Source organism: Scyliorhinus torazame, chromosome 16 (genome assembly GCF_047496885.1).
Source record: "Scyliorhinus torazame isolate Kashiwa2021f chromosome 16, sScyTor2.1, whole genome shotgun sequence".
Taxonomy (NCBI): domain Eukaryota; kingdom Metazoa; phylum Chordata; class Chondrichthyes; order Carcharhiniformes; family Scyliorhinidae; genus Scyliorhinus; species Scyliorhinus torazame.
In genome coordinates, this window is record NC_092722.1 from 60,070,978 (window position 1) to 60,091,358 (window position 20,381).

Consider the following 20,381-nt stretch of genomic DNA (forward strand, 5'->3'; position numbering starts at 1 on the left):
GATACTACATGGATGCACTCCTTGCTATTGGCACTCCGTGTCACCAACTGCTCCTTGCTGCCCTTTCCTTGTAACTCTTAGGAGCCTGCTGTGGTTCAGTGTTAGCACTTTCATCCTTGATTTAGAAGGTTCAGTTCCATGGTCCAGACAGTCCATGTACTGACAGGCCGCATTTTGTTGGGGATTGAGCATGAAATCTAGGCTGACACATCAGTGTAATACTGTGGGAGTGCTGCACTGTCAAAGGTGCTGTCCTTCAGATGAGATGTTGAGCCGAGGCTCTGTCTGCCAAATCAGGTAAAAGATCCCATGGCGGCAATTCAGTCAATAGCAGGGTGGCTCTCCAAGGTGCGCTGGCCGATATTCTTTTCCTCAACTAAAACACACAAACACTACCTCATTGCGGTGTGAAAAATCAGATGCCACCTTTCCTACATTTATACAGTGGCCACAATTTTAAAAAAATTAATTGATCGTAAACCACTCTTGGTCCTAGCATTGTGAAAGTCTGTCTTTCTCAAACACGGTCCCTTCATTTCAGCTCTGACCTCCAATGTGGCAAAAATAAGGCACGGGAATTGAAATCGGGCAGAGAATAGCATGCAATGAAAAATTGTGATTTTTCCCGGTGCCGATTCGATCACCATGTTCCAGTCCCTCGCTGCCGGCGATCACCATGTTCCAGTCCCTCGCTGCCGGCGTAATCGTAGTTTGCACCCCATGCTGGTGGGCCCATGCAAAAACATCATTTGCATGGATTTGAATATCATTAGCGGGTTGACCAATGCATGCTCCACCCTTCTGTGATGCTATGTCCCTCTTAGGCAGAATTCTCGCAGGCATGAATTGGTGCAAGTGTTTGCAAACGGAGCCTGGCTGCCACGACTGTTGGGAGGCTAAAATAAATATTGTTGAGCTTACTAGAGATTGGCTACCCAGGCCGGGCGTAGTAGTGGGGAATGACTTGGTGCCACGTCCATGAACACGGGGTGCCCTCCTCGGGATCCAGGTGGTCCGGCTCAGACCTGCTTAGATGGCTGCATTATGTGGGTTTAAACTCACCTCTTTGGTGCTACTTATAGACCTCTGGCTGCTGACACTGCTGAATGCTCACTGTGTCTTGTGAATAATTAGAGAGTCTCTAGTGGTGTGGGAGCTCACCCAGGCCACCGCTCTACCCCAGCGGTATCATCAAGGGGATGGGTGTGACCAAGCTCAATCAGTAACACATCAGTGTTGGCATTCCTCAGAAGTGCAGCCTCACTGCAAAGGAAGAGAGATTAGCAGAGCTCACCCCAAACAAAGGACGCCCGCACCATGGCCTTTGAAACCCTCCCTGGTACTCTACCTCTCTCAGGGCAGAGGTCACACCAGTGACCCCCACACCCCAGAGTCCACAGCTGTCTCCTCCTGGTGAGAGGGTGTCCCTCCTCTCGTTGGCACGAGTAGAGGCTCCACCTCTGTCTCCTGAAATCAGGGGGGCAGGTCTTCTCTGAGCCATCTGAGTGGTTGCGTGTGTGTGAGTGTTGAGTGGAGCGCTTAAAAACAGCTCCAGCTGTCAGGCTCTGTAGGGCTAATTCTGGCCCCAGTGGTTGCACACCCTGCTGGGCCGGGAATTGCTTCCAATTTGCGCAGGCAGACTGCTGGCCCACATACATGTCCTGAATCGGGGAACGTATAGCGCCCACAATGGGAGTGCGAATCGCACACTATTCGATCCTTGCGGGAACACTTATACTCCAAAACAAAATCCCGGCCCTGTAGTTTTCTCTTCTATCTTTAAAATGGTCCATGTTAAAATGTGTCTTCAATAATGCATAGGGAAACATTTCTGCCAGGTAATCTGGTGGCTACTTTAATACAAAATATTATGATGTAAAAGCAGCCTGAATCTTTCGTCAGGCATCATACAGGGCCTTACGCGGAGAGAGGAAACTCACCGCGGTGCAATATGAATGTTTTTTATTATAACCTGCCTGCTTACCATTGGCTGGGGACTAATGACAATCCCACAATCCTGTGGGAGTATGAGCTTCCCCAATGAGGGGGGGCGGAAAAACCATTAGCAGACTCCCTGTATAAATACAGCTGGCCAGTTTGGGACCAGCAGGAAGGCGTGAGCAGTAAACGAAGTTGCTGCTGCTGTTGTGTGTGTATATATATGTTATTGTAAATAAATGTTATTTCTTTGTATCCTTAAAACTCGTGCTGGATTCTTCGTGGTCCTCACAAAACGTTTGAATTGGTTTGACCCTCGAGACTCAATTTACACGACACAAGTTTGCTTTTAATGAAAAGCTGGAAGCTACTGTATGCGTTTGGAGCCATTAAACATGGTCGTACCTCAGGGGTGTGTCAAAATTTATTTGTACAGAATTGGGAATCCTGAGGTTTGAGCTATGTTTGTCGACAGAGCTTCACGTGGAATTTTACTGCCTAGAAACAGGCCATTTGGCCCAACATAACTATGCTGCTGTCTATGCTGCTTTGTGAGGCTCATCCCACCCAAACTCTTTATCGCCCCATTAACATATCCTTCCCCAAAAGTGTTCTTAACTGGTTTTCCTGAAGTACCTTGAGTGTTTATTCACACCATGTGGTAGTGAGTTCAACATTTTAAAAAAAATAATAATAATAATATGGCAGCTAGCTTTGGATTCCTCACAAGTGAAAACATCTTTTCTACTTCTACCCCCATCAAACTCTTGTTATATCTTTGTCTCCTTCATTGAACTGGTTGGTGCTACTTCCAGTATTAAAGTGGATAGTTTTGTATGAAGGAGCTTTGTTAAACAGAGCAGTGGTATTTGTCAGCCAAGGAAACAGGGTTTGAATTTCTCTGGTGCATTGCACAATGTTGGAAACTTGTTCCTTGCTCGCTGATATATCCATCACTGAACCGATGAAAGAACCTGGTGGCGATCTCAAGTGGACCTCTCCACTCTTGAGACAGTGGCAAGTCATAGCTAATTGGACTGGACTAAGGATGATTGCATATGTTGTGCCCTTGAAGTAATTATTGCCGAGGACATTATGCTCTATATTCTGATAAATTGGCTGCCAGCAGCAGCACTGTGAGACAAGGAGGTGATGCTGCTGCTTTCCAAGTGCCTAAAAATTAGTTGACTTTGTCTTCTCTGGCGGCTGTAAGACTGGAACATCGATGTAAGTACCACCCTTTTCTTTCCAGCATTGGTCTTTACATGCCAGTTAAGTTCTTCGATGCTCTCCCCTCCCCTACACTCAGCCTCTAGTCTATCCATGCCCTAGTTATTATCGGCACAGACCAAGTGCTCCCTAAGCCATTGTGATGGCTGCGAGACTGTGCTGCTGTTGTTGGATAACTGCATAAATGCATTTGCTTTTATTGGTATAAATGGAGTGGATTCCACAGCCTGAGCGATCAAGAGGCTACTTGAAGCAGTTATGTAATCTAAATACATCGTTAATCTACCAAGTTTGGCTGAGGCGGTATTTCATAAAATCAAGGATCTTTGTAAAATCCCTTCAGGAGCACTTTCATAACACGGACAATGGCTTAATTTCTTTCGTCAATGAAGGAAGGTCGAGAAATGCAACAGAGAAGTTGTAGAAGCTGAAAGTGATAAACTATACATTGCAGACTGAATATATATTGCGGGTGCGTTGCTGGGATATACATGTTCATCAGGAGACGAATGGTGATAAATTGTTTGCACTGGAGATTGAGGCCGCAAATTTGAGATAATTGCAAAAAAGATCAAAAGGGGCAGACCATTGATTTGAATAGAGATTTAATATGTGAACATGTTCCAAGAAAAACCTAAACCAAGCGTGAAGGACTACTAGTAGGAGATAGGGTCAATGCTACTTGCTTGTGCAAAAGATTTGCACGTTCAAATCACACTCCGAAGACTTGAGCACATAACCTATGCTGACACTCCAAAGCAGTGGCAAGTGCTGTGTTGTTAGAAGTGTTTGGCTTTCAGGTCAGAAGCTAAACTGAGCACCCACACCTCCACTCTCCCCACTGATCAATGCCAATGTAAATGTCACCACGGTCCCAGAGGACCATAGGCTATGCATATAGGCCATTGCATTTACAGCACTTCAGACAACAAAAATAATTGGTGATGAAGAATTTTGTGCTGTCCTAAGGTTGTAAGAGGCTCTAGATATCTGATTTGAGGTACTTACCAGCCACTGCCATCACATGGCACTTACAAACTGCAAATAGTTCTACAAAGTTTGTTTTGTATGACATATCTTGTCAAGCTCGATATAAAATTTCTCCAGGACGGGAGAGGGGTGAAAACAGTAAAATGTTTCCTTCATGACTCCTTTGTACTAATGGTCGACTTCCAGTTCGCGAGCTTCTGCTGTGTACTGCTGCTGATGTAATATTTACGCTGTTTACATTGTGTGCTGAATTCTATCTGACAACGCGATAATGCAGAATATAGAGGTTCCAACCTGGTTGGTTGGAAATTTGAGTTGTGGTCCTCTGTTTCAGGCCCTGGATCGTCATTAATATTAGGGGCTGCTGATGGTTTGGAAAGATGGACTAGAAACAGATATTCACAACTTGCTCCTGAAGAGGAGCTTTGGAAAATGGGAGCTTTTCCTCCAGGAAGTCCCCTGCTTTCCAGCGGACAATAGTGTATGGTAGACAAAAGCAAATTACTTCAGATTAAGGAATCTGAAACAAAAACAGAAATTGCTGGACAATCTCAGCAAGTCCAAAAGCATCTGCAGAGAGAGAATGGAGCTAATGTTTTGAATCTGGATGACTCTTTGTCAAAGCTCATATTTATAGCTTTGTCATAGCTATGTTTATGGTAATGTTGACTAATCGGGGCATTAAGGAAAGGATTGGATTTTTTAAAATTGTTGTGTCATTTGCCTTATTTGAAGGTAAACCTGAGATTAAATCTAGTTTTCAGACAGTCCCCGATGATGCAGTCCCCGAAAAATCAATCCCCATTTTGATGTTTACTGTTATATCCATGTGTTTATTTCCAGTGTACTACCGTGTGTTGGTGAACTTCACAACTTCAATTGAGTATGATCCTCAGTTGGAAGACTTCGAATCTGAAACATTCAGGGAAGTATCTGAAGGAATCATAGACACAGTAAGTATAATTCTACTTCATAGTTCTGATTTTAAAACCTAAACTTCATTCATTTTCTTTTGACTGTCAGGAAGGAATGAATAGGCTGGGGCTCGACAAGAGAGAAGACTGAGAGTTTGCTCAATAAGAGTTCTTCAAAACGATGGGAGGTTTGGATAGGGGAGGTGTAGAGAAGATGTTTCTGCTTCTGGAGTTAATCCAAAACTAGGACCCTTGAATGTAAGATTGCAGTTATTCCAATGGGGGAATTATTTACTCAGAGAGGTGAATAATGTAGAATCATTGAATGGAAAGTGGACACATACATGGGGAAATAAAAGAGCAGGAGATTATGGTGATGATGATGGGATGAAGTAGGGTGTGTGGTTCGTTACCAATATACTGGGAAATAAAGGATTCTGGGACTAATTTTGAATTTGGGCAATATTGTTAATAGCAATATTGGACCAATCACCTCTTATACATTGAATGGAAATAAAACTCAGGAGGGATGCCAAACAGGATTTAATATCATCCGTTTCATGCAAAGGGGCCAAGTCAGGACAACGCACCGACACAAGAGGGGTTTATCTGACCGACCCGTTTCTGTGCTGTAGATTCTATCGAATTCAAAGAGTTACTGAGGTTTTGCTGCTGGATTTAATATAATTTGAGTTCATGAGTGTGTAGTTTGCTCGGCAGTTGATGAGGATTCGGGATTTTTGGAAATTTCTGAAGTTGATTTCTTCTGTGTTTTAACTGTTTTTCTGCCCCCTCACCGTCAGGCATCATCCCTGGCGGAAGAGACAAGTTCCAAGAGTGTGAAATAGTGAGTGAGGCAGCAGACGGTTATTTTGGGTTATAGTTCTAAATCAGTCCAAGAACACAGAATCTTGCTGTTTAAGGACCTGTTAGCATGTTCAAGATTGCAGGATGTGAGAGGAAGGTTGCAGGTGAAGAACGGCACCAGGTGAGGAGGTGGAGGCATCCGAATAATCCCAACTCGCTCACTGGAGGGAGGGCAAATCTGAGGGACACTACAGTCAAGAATCTTGGCTTTGATCGGCCCTGATTTCCTGCTTCCCTGATCTGATTGGTGGGAGAAGTGGGATCTCTTGCTCTGGCATCTGACTAGTCTGAAGAGATGCTGCAGGTGCACATTTTTACCCTCTAATACTTGTAGAAATCTTTTCTTACGTGTCTCTCCAAGCCCTTGCAAAGGAAGTAGCTCACGCTTGCATACCATTCTCCAGATGCTAATTGTCCACACCCAAATGGCCAATGCTAATATGTGAGCTTAATGTGAGAGAGCTGTTACTCTGAGAGGGGCCACACAGCCGAGCAGTAACCCTGGTACTTCACTGAATAGTGATCGCGAGCAGGCAACCTGGTTTATTTTTCCACAATTCATGAGGCCAGTGTCATTCCCTTTCCTCTCTCCACAAGCACAGGACCAACTGTGGTTTTAACCAGTCCTTGCTAGCCTGTATCTCATGCCTTTGGTGCATTTAATCATCATTTAACTGTTACTAATCCCACAGAGTTAGTCCTCGATGGGACTGGAAAATCCCACCGGCAGGAAGGGCTGGAAAATCCCAAACAATATTTGTGTCAATGACCGTTCATCCAGAACATCCAAATTATGATATATTGCCTATTGCTTGTCTTGTTAGGACATAGGGTGTACTCGTTAAATTTACCTCTTTACAAATTCGAGCAGGTTTTTCTGTACAAAGTCCAGCTTAAAATGAAAAAAATAATTCTTGGGATGCTTGGACAACATTTCTTGCCAATCCCTAATTGCCCTTGAGAAAGTATCTGAGCATTGGTCATCTACATGGTCCCTTGAACTGGGGTCTACTCCGTCACTTTCTGGGGTATACAACAGTCAAGATCTTGTGATCTTGTATGATGCAACTTTTTGACAGGTACTCAGTTGTTTATTACATTGAGCTGAGGTTGGCACCGGAAGCTGGTCCTTCAGGATTCCCAATTCAGTAAGTGACAGATTCACTGTGAAAGGCCCTTAACCTTCCTGCTTTGACCCTCTTTACTTCCATAACCTGGAAACCTGGCTGAAAGAATTTTGAATGTTACATTGCGGCCAACATGCTGATTGGATGTGTCACATCACTTGAAATGGGCTAATTCTTGAATAATTATTCAAAAACAATATTCAGAAGTGGACGCAATCTTGGAGGCTTTCAAGCCTGCCCTTGATTCAAAACTTTAATAAATGCACTTTCTTTACAGCTTGAATCTGAATTTTATCGGATCCCAGGAGACCAGTCAGTTACTGTGGTATGGATCAAGTAAGTGCAGCTTCATCAAAATTTCAACTGAGGTCGGAATGATCTTCTGTAGGCCCAGTGTCAGACAAAGCAAAACATAATATGATCGTCCTCAGATTAATCTTAACAAACTATCAAAGCTATGAGGGCTTATTCACCAGTTGAGGGAAAGGGAATTTTCAGCTCAAGCGAGTACAGATAATCCTGAAATGATTAATGTTCATGGACCACATTCTTTTTTTAACCTCCGTTCTTAAGTATAATTGTCATGTATTATCTAATTATTTCACAATTATTCCTACTGGCACACGTTAATGGAACATAAATCTCTCTTTTTTTGTCCTAACCCTTGATGATTTTGTTTTTAAATCAATGTAATATGCATCATTTGCTAATTCCTCATTTGGTGATGTATGATCAGTTCTCATCATTGAAAGATATGTGGGCACGCATTTACACGGCAGAGTTGTTGACGAGGTCAAAGGTATTTCATTAAGGGCAAGAGCAGGGATTTCACATTTAACATACACTGTCCCACTTGCACCTTGCATTTTTTTTGGCCTTCTCATCCAGATTGGTTTTGTTTTGTCTGTTCTGTTTGCTGAGTTTCAGCAGCTGAACCCACTTATTGTGGATTAGATGATGACCCAAGAGTCACCCACAATGTTTCGATACTGTGTGTTTCAAGTGACTACCTGAAGCATGAAGTTACAAATCTGTAAGGCATCTCTTATCTCGCCTGACTTGGTTACTATTGCAACCATTTAATTTCCGAAAGGAAAAATATGTCTGAGCCTGATTCTTAATCGCAGGTGAGGAAACTTCCAGAATGTCTATCCATATCCACATAGAATCCCTACACTGCAGAAGGAGCCCATTCAGCCTATCGAGTCTGCACCAACCCTCTGAAAGAGCACCCTCCTAGGCCCAACCCCCCCGTCCTACCCCTTTAACCCTATCTAAGCAACACATCTTTTGACAATTAGGGGCAATTGATCATGGCCAATCCACCTAACCTGCACATCTTTAGACTGTAGGAGGAAACAGGAGTACCCGGGGAAAACCCACACACACATGGGAAGAAAGTGCAGATTGAACAGAAACAGTCACTCAAGGCCGGATTTGAACCTGGATCCCTGGTGCTGTGAAGCATCAGTGCTAACCACTGTTCCACCGTGCCACCCTTCATTATTCATCCTTGACTGGCTGCCCTTCACTGACAAAACCCTCTGTTCAATGCAGGAACCACTTTGGAGCATAGAACATTTCGCACAGAGCACAGAGGACCCAGCGCCAGGGAGCCAGGTTCGATTGCCAGCCTGGGTCACTGTCTGTGTGGAGTTTGCATGTTCTCCCCATGTCTGCATGGGTTTCCTCCGGGTGCTCCGGTTTCCTCCCACAAGTCCTGAAAGACGTGCTTGTTAGATGAATTGGACATTCTGAATTCTCCCCCAGTGTACCCGAATAGGTGCCGCAATGTGGCGACTAGGGGATTTTCACAGTAACTTCATTGCAGTGTTAAAGTCTACTTGTGACACTAACAAAGATTATTATTATTGATCACCTCTGTGTTTGCACATTTTCATAATCATTAATCCAGGAATCTCACTGAATAGAAGAAAGACAAGCAGCCCATTATATATTTGCCAGCACTTTTAAAGGATGTTCTGATTAGCTCTTTCCCCATGACCTTGCCAGTTCCTTTGCTGAAGAATGCCATTAAAATAGATGACGCCAACAGTGACCGTTCAATAAAGAGTCAATATCAAATTTGGTTTTCTCAGCTTTGTTCCACAATGATTGGCCATTGCAACCAGTGCTGTGACATAGAACCATAGAACCCCTACAGTGCAGAAGGAGGCCATTCGGCCCATAAAGTCTGCACCGACCCTCGGAAAGAGAACCCAACCTAGGCCCACTCTCCCACCCAATCCCCGTAACTCCACCTAACCTGCAGATCTTTGGACTATGGGAAGAAATCAGAGCACCTGGGAGAAACGCACGCAGACACAGGAAGAAAGTACAAACTCCACATAGACAGTCACCCAAGGTCGGATTCGAACCCGGGTCCCTGGCGCTGTGAGGAAGCAGTGCTAACCACTGTACTACCGAGCCGAGGTGTATAAATCCAGGGTTGTTACACTGGAGTAAAAGGGCTCTTGGTCTGTTCCGTGCACCAGTTGCTTTGGGAGTGTGTTTGTGAGTGCACATGGGGAGGGAGGAAGGCACAATGATTTTACCAGCTGACTATGCTCCTGATGATGCTGGAAAGTGTGATGGCTTCTTTAATCCGTGTTAATCAATTGAAGACGATAACACAGCAGTGGAATATAAAGAGTGCGATTAAAAGCTGTGAGTGTTAATTGATGATTCCTTTGGGAATCAGTGGGAATGAAGAACGGCTCTCTGCAGCTGGAACCATGAGTCATTTTAACAAGCAGACCTACTCAACCTCACCCCTGTCATATGAGTAACTTTGAACTGTATTAGGCTGAGCCTGGCGCAAGAGGAGGAAGAATTAACCCTACTCAGGGCATCAGCCCTCAGACCCTCATCTATCTCCTCCCCAAGCTCCTCCTCCCACTTGCCCTTTAACTCCTCCACCGAGGCCTCCTCCTCTTCCTTCAGCTCCTGGTATATCGCTGAAACCTTGCCTTCTCCAACCCATACACCCGAAGTCACCCTGTCCTGAATCCCACGTGCCGGAAGCAGCGGGAATTCCCTCACCTGCCACCTCACAAACGCCCTCACTTGCATGTACCTGAAAGCGTTTCCCGGGGGTAGCCCAAACTTCTCCTCCAGCGCCCCTAGGCTCGCAAACGTCCCAGGTAGAAAATTGAGGGCTTCTTTCCCGCGCTAAAGAAGGGGGGTGGGCGGTGCCGGAGGGGTGTCCGTATCGAATTGAAGGGGGAGGGGGGACTTTGACGGGGAATCTAAAGGGGGGATCGTTGGCCGAGGCAGGAGCGGCTGGGGTCAGCAGGAGTCAGCTGACCTACAGGAGTGCAATGGGGGGAGCAAGGGGGCTAGACAGTTTACTAGCCGGGGGGGGGCTGACTGGGTTGCTGCTGCATTGACCGAAGGGGAGCTGGAGGTAAGAGGGAGAGTCGGGGCGGGGGTCCTCCGCCTGGGGGGCCGGAGAGTGCGGGAAGCGTGGGCATGAGGCTGGCCTAAGAAAGGAGATGGCTAGTCGGCAGGGGGGGGGGTGGCAGCGGGCAGTCCCTTGATCCGGCTGATCACATGGAACGTGATGGGCCTGAACGGGCCGGTCAAGAGGGCCCGTGTATTCATGCACTTAAAGGGACTGAAAGCAGACATTGCTACGTTGCAAGAGATGCACTTGAAAGTGGTGGATCAGATCAGGCTGAGAAGGGGATGGGTGGGGCAGGTCTTTCATTCGTGGCTGGATGCGAAGAATAGAGGGATTGCAATCCTGGTGAGTAAGCGGGTGTCGTTCGAGGTGCTGAACATTGTGGCTGATAATGAGGGTCGATATGCGATGGTGAGTGATAGGCTGCAGGGGACCCGGGTGGTGCTGGTGAATGTGTGTGCCCCAAATTGGGGCGAAGCAGGGTTCATGAAGCGCACACTGAGTCGGATCCCGGATCTGGAAGTGGGGAGCCTGATAATGGGGGGACACTTTAATACGGTACTGGACCCGGCACTGGACCGATCCAGGTCGAGTTCGGGCAAGAGGCCAGCTGCGGCCAAGGTTCTCAGGGGGTTTATGGATCAGATGGGGGGAAGTGGATCTGTGGAGGTTTGCTGGGCCGGTGGCCAGAGAGTTCTCTTTTTTCTCCCATGTGCATAAGGCCTATTCATGGATAGACTTCTTTGTGGTGAAACAGCTGTAGCATTAGTCCCAATCCTCTGTTGTTTTCCCATTTCACTGAAAATTTCTTCTTTTCAAAATTTACTCTGTTCTCTTTTGAAAGTTGCAATCAAATTTGCTTCCACATTTCAGGCTACACACTGCAGAGCATAAAAACGTGCTATGTTTAAAAACAAAAAAATTCTCCTCATCTTCTCCGATTGCTTTAAATCTGAGTACTACCGCTACTCGGCCTCCTGTGAAAAAGTGGGAAAGTTTCCTCCTAGTTGACTCTAGCAAAATATCTCAACTTTGACCACCTTCATTAAAACTCCCCTCAACATTTCCTGCTGAAAGAAGGTGAATCCCACCTTCTCCAGTCTACCCCGTGATCTCGGTCTTTCCAGAGCACAGTTGCTTTTTTAAAAACAAAACCTATTAGGTCTGATTTTGAATGGATGCCCCCTTCTTGCCTTGGAGTCAGGGGCTGATTCTCTTGTGCACTGCTTTCAGACTAACCCAATGTTGAAGTAAATTGACATTACCACCTCGAAAGCTTGATGAACAATGGGTCATTGTTAATGACCTTTCACTTTGTTGATCGTCCTGATTTTTGTTGGAGCTGAGATCCCTCGATACCTGTTGTACACCAATGTCTCCCTGAATGATCACTCTTCAAATGTTGAGACTAGGTGGAAAGTGTCAGCAGGCTTTTTGACACAAGGACAATGGAGCCTTAATTGTTCCCAGCACAGTGACCACAATTTGTTAGACTTTCTAACTTGATAGCACTCGGGAATAATTTTTAAATGATCAAAAGCTACGAACAATGAAGAGCCAAAGAGATTTAGGCTTCTATGTGCACTAACGTGTAGCAGTCAGTACAAACATTAATCAAGAAGGCCAATGAAATACTTGCCTTTATACTTAAGAGGGCTAGAAAATAACGAAGACGTTTTGCCAAAGCCATACAAAGTCCTGGTTAGACTACATCTGGAGTAGTGTGAAATACACCTGTGCATCACACCTGAGAATATATGTATTGACCTTGGAAACAATACAGCATGAAGTCAACAAAATGTATTTTTTTACTCATTCTTAAAGTTACAAAGCCAGGACGCAGAGTGGACAGGGCAAGCCCTTAATCCATCTCATTGCTTGTTCCAAAAACTAATTCAAATTCAAAGTGAACCCAAATCATGGTCTCCACAAGGGACACATACAAGGTCCAAGCTGACAAGATAAGGCATTGCACCTCATCTTGGGCTTGATCTGACTCATGATCTTAGCCTAAAGACTGAGAAGCAATGTCAACAGAATATTAACCAGGATATTAGATTAAAAGAGAGCGTACATAAACTAGACTTGTGTTGCCTGCAATACAAAGGGTTAAATTAGTGAACTCCAAGAGGCTTTCGGACTTGGAAAGGATTTGATCGGAGAGAAGCACAATTTCCATGAATGGAGGGAGACTAAAGCTAGGAGACATAGCTGTGAAATCAGAGCCAGATCATTTGGGGGAAGAGGTTGGAAATCAGTTCATACATAGGGGGTCATTGTGCACAAAAGAATGCCAATTGGCCCATCCAGGCCATGCCAGCACTCTGTGGTGCAATCCAGCCATCGCCCTGCAAATTTATTTACCTAAAATACCCATTCAGTTTGAAACTTTTCATTGTCTCCACTTCCAATACCCCATCGGCAGCGAGTTCCAGGTCATTACAACTCGCTGTGTGGAAATTCCAAAATTCGTCCTCACATTCCTGCTGCGTCTCTTGCTCAAAATTTTTAATTGGTGTTCCCTTACTGTATGATCAAGTTTGGAACTCTTGCCCACAAAATGAATGAAGTCTTAGCTTAATTTTAAATCTGAGGTCAACAGATTATTGCTAGGCCTATCACTGAATTTTGAGCCAAGGCATGTAGGTGCAGTTAAGTTCAGTTGTGAACTCAGTGAATAGATGAACAGGCTTGAGAGGTCAATGACCTACTCCTGTGTTGCTACATTTCTGGTGATGAATAAATTGATATTTTTACCCATATGCTGGATAATGTGAATATACATTATCAATCTCATTCTCTTACTGAAAGATCTTGGATGACCAACATAGTTGCATGTTGCATCCAGTTGGTTAAGAGCTTCTTAGTTTACATAGTTCTAAAAAATGAAACAGGATGAGGTTTCATACAATTATTTAAATTCGATTGGTTGCTTCATCGTACGTTTGTGAATTTAACTTTGGTTTGTCTAGTTCTGTATTGTCCTATCCCATTTGGTAGCTAGGACCCAAAGTGTTCAGTCTAGACTGACTAGGCTGCAATATGTGGCGTATAATTACAGAATTCTTTCCATTTAACTTTACAGGCAAGAGGACCAAAATGTGATTGTGGAGCTGGATGTCGGGTCTGGCGGAAACAGTAATGATGAGGAAATACGAGATGTGGTTTACTCAGTTGTGAGGAGTGGGTCCATCGGCCCTTATGAAACCTCAGTTGAAGGCTTCAAATTCCGACATCTGGGAGAAGGTATTTGTCATTCCTTCCTGTACGTGTTGCATGTTGATGTGGCTTGTCAAGAAAAGCTGCACGGACATTGAACTTCAAATCTGGGTGTTCAGTTAAGACTGAGAAAAAGTCAGTTCTGATATTAAAGCCAGTGCAGTTCTCACCCAGATGGATTGACCCGGAACTGAATATAATAATTCTGGACTATAGCACTTGTTACTATCCCCACAGAGACTGAAATTTTAAAAAGACATTCAAACTTCCAGTTGAAAATTGAACAAACGATGCATGATTTCACATTTTAAGACATTTACTGTAACAAACAGACGACAGGTATGTATCACTAAACAGTTATTACAGTCATCTTATACTTTAAATTACCAAACAGAAATTTTAACACAACTATTTTAAAAAAATACGATCAGGTATGCATTTCACAGCCCTTTAAGTAGACATTCAATTCTCCCAGAATGAGTCCAAAAAATAAATTTCCGCTCCCAAGGGTTTAGTTCTGATCTTTTCTTCTCCGAGCCTGGATCCCTTTGAATCCAGGGGCGGGATTCTTCGACCCCTCGCTGGGTCGGAGAATCGCCGGGGGCTGGCGTGAATCCCGCCCCCGCCGGTTGCCGAATTCCCCAGCACCGGATATTCGGCGGGGGTGGGAATCGCGCCGCGCCGGTTGGCGGGCTACCCCCGGCGATTCTCCGGCCCGCGATGGGCCGAAGCTCTGCTGCTGGAATGCCTGTCCCGCCGGCGAGAATCAAACCACCTCTCTTACCGGCGGGGCAAGGCGGCGCGGCCGGACTCCGGGGTCCTGGGGGGGGCGCGTGCAATCTGGCCCCGGGGGGGTGCCCCCACGGTAGACTGGCCTGCGAACGGGGCCCACCGATCCGCGGGCGGGCCTGTGCCGTGGGGCCACTCTTTTCCTTTTGCCTTCGCCATGGTCTCCACTATGGCGGAGGCGGAAGAGACCCCCTCCACTGCACATGCGTGGGGATGCCATGAGCGGCCGCTGACGCTCTCTCACGCATGCGCCGCACGGCATCATCATTTCCGCGCCAGCTGGCGGGGCACCAAAGGCCTTTCCCGCCAGCTGGCGGGGTGGAAATCAGTCCGGCGCGGGCCTAGCCCCTCAAGGTGAGGGCTCGGCCCCTCAAGATGCTGGACTGATTCGCGCCGGTTTTGGCGCTGGTCGGCGGACACCGCGCCGATAGCGGAGAATCCCTCCCCAGAACTTTCAAAAAAAAATCACGAAATGGGTTTTCCTGGATACTTGTCCTTGTAGCTAAAGCTCAGCAAATCTTCCAGCCTTGTTTTAACCTCCCATGAATTTTGTCTTTCCGATCCATGTACAATTTGTATGGTGAACCACGCTTGCTGCCCAGAGCTGCTGCTCTGCTGGATCCTGTCCGTGATATTCAGTGATATTTTAGGAAAGCCTGGAACCCATCTTTGTGATGGCTTGTTCTGCACTGTTCTCCATGGCAATATGAACAAAATGGGGCTTGTATCCAAATGGAAATGCTAACTAGCTATTATTTAGACACCCACCCTCTCCTACCCTGGTATCAAATGGACAGTTTTATATCGATAATGTAAGCCTACTTGTGACACTAATAAAGATTATTATTATACCCTTTAATAACCTGACATTTTTCACACTTATAAATCATAAAATCCCTACAGTGCAGAAGGAGACAATTTGGCTCATCGGGTCTGTACTGATCCTCTGAAAGAGCACCTGACCTAGACCCACACCCCTGCCCTATCCCCATAACCCCACCTAAAATTTTGAACCTGAAGGGGCAATTTTAGCATGGCCAATCCACCTAACCTGCACATCTTTGGACTTCTGTAAGACTTGGAGACCCACAGTCTATCCATCGCCCTCACAGCTGCTTTCCTAATGTTTGCAAGTGCGAATACCTTGCACATTCTTCGAGTAAAACTAATCTAGATCTCTCTTTAATCTTTAACAGCCAAATCATCCAGACCTGGGGCGTCATTCTCCGACCCCCCGCCGGGTCGGAGAATGGCCGTTGGCCGCCGTGAATCCCACCCCCGCCCCCGCTGAAGTCTCCGGTACCGGAGATTGGGCAGGGGCGGGAATCGGGCCGCGCCAGTTGGCAGGACCCCCCGCTCAATTCTCCGGCCCGGATGGGCCGAAGTCCCGCCCAGAAATTGCCTGTCCCGCCGGCGTAAATCAAAGCTGGTATTTACCGGTGGGACCAGGCGGCGTGGGCGGGCTCCGGGGTCCTGGGGGGGGCGCGGGGCGATCTGACGCCGGGGGGTGCCCCCACGGTGGCCTGGCCCGCGATCGGGGCCCACCGATCCGCGGGCGGGCCTGTGCCGTGGGGGCACTCTTTCCTTTCCGCCTCCGCCACGGCCTCCATCATGGCGGAGGCGGAAGAGACTCTCCCCACTGCGCATGCGCAAGAAACTGTCGGCGCCCGTTTACGCTCCCGCGCATGCGCCGCATTTCTGCGCCAGCTGGCGGGGCACCAAACGCCATTTCCGCCAGCTGGCGGGGCGGAAATCCCTCCGGCGTCGGCCTAGCCCCTCAATGTTGGGGCTCGGCCCCCAAAGATGCGGAGCATTCCGCACCTTTGGGCCGGCGTGATGCCCGTCTGATTGGCGCCGTTTTTGGTGCCAGTCGGCGGACATCGCGCTGTTGGGGGAGAATTTCGCCCCTGCTGTCAGGCAGACTTCAGTCCAGGCCACATGACCACCCTTTCATTTTACCCGAAAGAAACAGTCCAAAAGCATAATCTTATAAAACTCATATTGTAACGCCCTCAGTTGTTATGGAGAATACTATTTCAGGGTTGAGAAAGTCTTGTAGACTTTGACCGAATTCCCCTTCCTTGTCATTGCAGGAATGAAGCTCGGGGTTTTGTTCACAATGTAAAGTGCTGTGTGTCCCGTTGGCATAAATGTGCAGCTTCAGAACACTGCAGACAGGAGGTTTCTTTTCCTGGGGTGTAATTCCTGAGGTTTTTCATCATTCCGTCTTGAACAAGCACTTTTATTTTCGTTTAGCTAAATGGGAGAAGCTCGTCCTGGAGGAATAAATGTTTTTCAAATCTCTTAATGCCAGAATTATTTACCAACAACTCTACGCAGTCATCTCCTACTCCACTTGTGTGATCTTTTGGCAGAGGCACCTCACACGGCAGCAATGTGACTCCCTTGTCTGCCTGACTGGTCAATTCTGGTACTTTTGCGAAATTGTATTCCGGGCTTTTGTAACTAAGCCAGCAAGAAAAATGAACAAAATTGTATTCACACACCCCCACTCATGCCCTTAGGACATTCCAAAGTACTTTACAACATTTACAGTACTTTTTGAAGTGTAGTCACGGATGTAATGTAGAAAATATGACAGCTGAGAACTAATGTTGTAGATATGAAATGCAGGAGAATGTCTTGCTATTTAGCCAGCTGACAAACCTAACACTAATAGGATCCAAGCTGGTTGGTGCAGCCTAAACCAAGACACTGAGCTTTTCTCTACTTGGAGAGTTTAATAACTTTTTCAGTCTCACAGCTCTCCTTCCACCCAACCCAGTGTCCCAGCTATCGCCTAATTAGATGTGGTCATAGACAATTAATACCCATCATGTGTTTCTCTTAACTGTAACAACGTAATTGATATGACATTAATAAACCTTAATAATGACATTGACAAGACATTGACACCCCATATCCGCTATGTCTCTGCTAGAACATAGAACAGTACAGCACAGTACAGGCCCTTCAGCCAATGTTGTGCCAACCATTTATCCTAATCTAAGATCAACCTAACCTACACCCCTTCACTGGGTTAAATTAGGTTTAGTTTGATTTTCTCACCCTGGTGGGAAAATGCCATGTACACTTTGAAGCTCCACCTTGTGCTCCAAATCTTCCTTTCATTCACTGCTGCCCTCTGCCAGCTTAGATAGAAATATAAGAACTGACATCCATAGACTGGCTGACTGCAAGCCCTTGGTAATAAATAGAAGGACTGTACTCATGACAGTTACATCTTTTGTATAAAATGTTCTGTTACTGTTAATTGCTGCTCTGGGATTGAATGTTTTCCTGCTGAGCAGCTGCAGTCTCTAACATTAGCAAATGGAGCGGATTTTACATTTCCTACTCTGAACTTCCTGCTGTGAAATTAAGTCTTTGTCAATCTGGACACAGTGACTTACCCTGTATGTGTCTGTGCAGTTATTTTAAAGTTTCACAGACTTTTACATTGTGACTTGTGATACATACATTAATTTGGCACCTCACGATGACCTGACCGAAAAGAACACTTAGCTGCATGAGGCATTGCGGCCACAAATTAGTGTCTTGGGTCCAGTGCCTCTTGTAGAATCTTAATAAAATCCCTGCAGTGCAGAAGGAGGCTATTTGGCCCATCAAGCATGCACTGCCCTCCAAAGGAACTCCCTACCTAGGCCCACTCCTCTACACTATCCCTGTAACTCTACCTAACCTGCACATCTTTGGACACAAACGGGCAATTTAGCATGGCCAGTCCACCTAACCTGCACATCTTTGGTCTGTGCAGGAAACCGGAGCACCCGGAGAAAACCCACACAGGCACTGGGAGAATGTGCAAACCCCACACAGACAGTCACCCGAGGCCAGAACTGAACCTGGGTCCCTGCCACTGTGAGGCAGTAATGCTAACCACTGTGCCACCATGTAGCATACAAAGAAGTAATTTAGTCCATTCGTGCTGTGCTGGCTCTTTCAAAGAGCATTTGAACTACTCACACTGCCCTGCTGAGCCCTAAAAATATTTCCTTTACAAGTATGGATTCAGTTCCCTTTGAAATTTACCATTGAATCTGTATGTACTGCCATTACAGGCAGTGCATTCCACATCAAACTTACTGCGTTAAAAAGTCTAATCCTTATCTCACCCTCTGGTTCTTTATCTAATTATCTTAAAGCTGCGTCCTCTGGTTATGGACCCTCCTGCAATCAAAGTTGTTTTCCTATGGGCTCTTTGACATTCCCTATCTCATTGGTAGCCAGTAGATATTCATTCGTTAAGTATATTCAAGGCAAAAGTTGAGAGATTTTCAGTTTTGAGGATAATGTGAGAAGGTGGAGTTGAGATAGAGGATCAGTGATGATCTTATTAAGCAGCAGAGCAACCTCGGAGAGCTGAATTGGCCAATTCATCCTCCTTAGGTTTTAAGAAATGAGTATTTCATAATTATCGCAGTATATCCATCCGCCAAAGCAAAAACCACTTTGCAGTAACAATATACAAGTATATAAATTAGGTGTGAAGGCTGAACCTGACTTGGTTATAAAATGGAACATTCTCCTGAAAGCCTTGGTCAACTTTGTTTCGACTATGTTTGTGACAACCAGATTCAAGAAGCATGTGCCGAGGATCACTTTGGCAGTGATTGGGAAGGTTACCGTGGCAATGAACCTGTATGTGTCTGGCTCATTCCAGGCTGGAGCAAGCAATATTTGCAATATCCTCCAGTTCACAATCCATAGAGGCTGTTTGTACCAAGAGAATTGAATGCATTTCATTGTAGAGTAAAACATGCCTGTGTGGGTCTCACCCCCACAACCCAAAGGGTAGGTGGATTGGACATGCTAAATTGCCCCATAACCGGGAGAAAAATTTTTTTAATGGGAAGGAAATCTGCCGTCCTTACCCGGTCTGGTCTATATGAGACTCCAGACCCACAATGTAGTTGACTCTTAACTGTCCTCTGAAATGGTTCAGTAAGTCACTCAATTCAAAGGCAATTAGGGATGGGCAACAAATTGCCAGCAATTCCCACATGCCATGAAATAATAAATTTCTGATTCTCTTTGGAAAGTTACCCTGGAATCTGTTTCCTGCACCACTGCAGGCAGTGCAGTTAAATCATCGTAACTCGAAGTAAAAATTGTTCACCTCATCTTGCCCTGATACTTTGCCATCTATTTTAAATCTCTGTTCTTGGGTTTCTGACCCATCTGTCAGTCGAAACAGTGTCTTCCTAACCATCCAATCAAACCCTTCAAGGTTTGAATACCTATATTAAATCGCCACCCTAACTTCTGTTGAAGAAAACATAAGAACTGAAGAACATTTAAGAACTGGGAGCAGAATTAGGCAATTCAGCCCCTCGAGCTTACTCCGCCATTCAATACGATCATGGCTGATCTCCTCTCCGCTTCAATTCCACTTTCCTGCACGTTCTCCATAACCCTTCAACTCATTACTAATTGAAAATCTGTCTATTGCCTCCTTAAATTTATTCACTGTCCTGCCATCCACTGCACTCTGGGGTAGTGGATTCCATAGATTTGTGACACTTTGAAAGGAGTAATTTCTCCTCATCTCTGTTTTCTAGATTGCCCCATAAGATGACACATCTGCTCTACGTCTTCTTTGTCAATAGAGTTTATCATCTGATGTACCTCAATTAGATGATCTCTCATTCTTATAAACTCGAGAGTATAGGTCTAAAGTGCTCAATCACTCTTCATAAGACAAACCCCTCACCTCTGGATTTAATCCAGTGAACTTCCTCTGAACTGCCTCCAATGCAACTACATCCCCCCTCGAGAAAGGGGATCAAACTGTTCACAGTATCCAGGTATAGTTTCACCAATGCCTTGTACGGTTGCAGCAGTACCTCTCTATTTTTATACTCTTATTATACTAATGGATCT

General features: G+C 45.7%; 1 protein-coding gene across 7 annotated transcripts in view; it reads left to right on the top strand.

Moving 5' to 3' along the window:
- Positions 1-20,381, top strand: part of hspg2 (heparan sulfate proteoglycan 2) — a 644,821-nt gene that overhangs the window by 224,645 nt on the left and 399,795 nt on the right. For all 7 annotated transcript variants that reach the window (XM_072478556.1, XM_072478557.1, XM_072478558.1 and 4 more), the window contains 3 exons: positions 5,002-5,111; positions 7,344-7,402; positions 13,555-13,715. In XM_072478556.1, the coding sequence (XP_072334657.1) occupies positions 5,002-5,111; positions 7,344-7,402; positions 13,555-13,715 (330 nt within the window). The remainder of the gene's footprint in view (positions 1-5,001; positions 5,112-7,343; positions 7,403-13,554; positions 13,716-20,381) is intronic.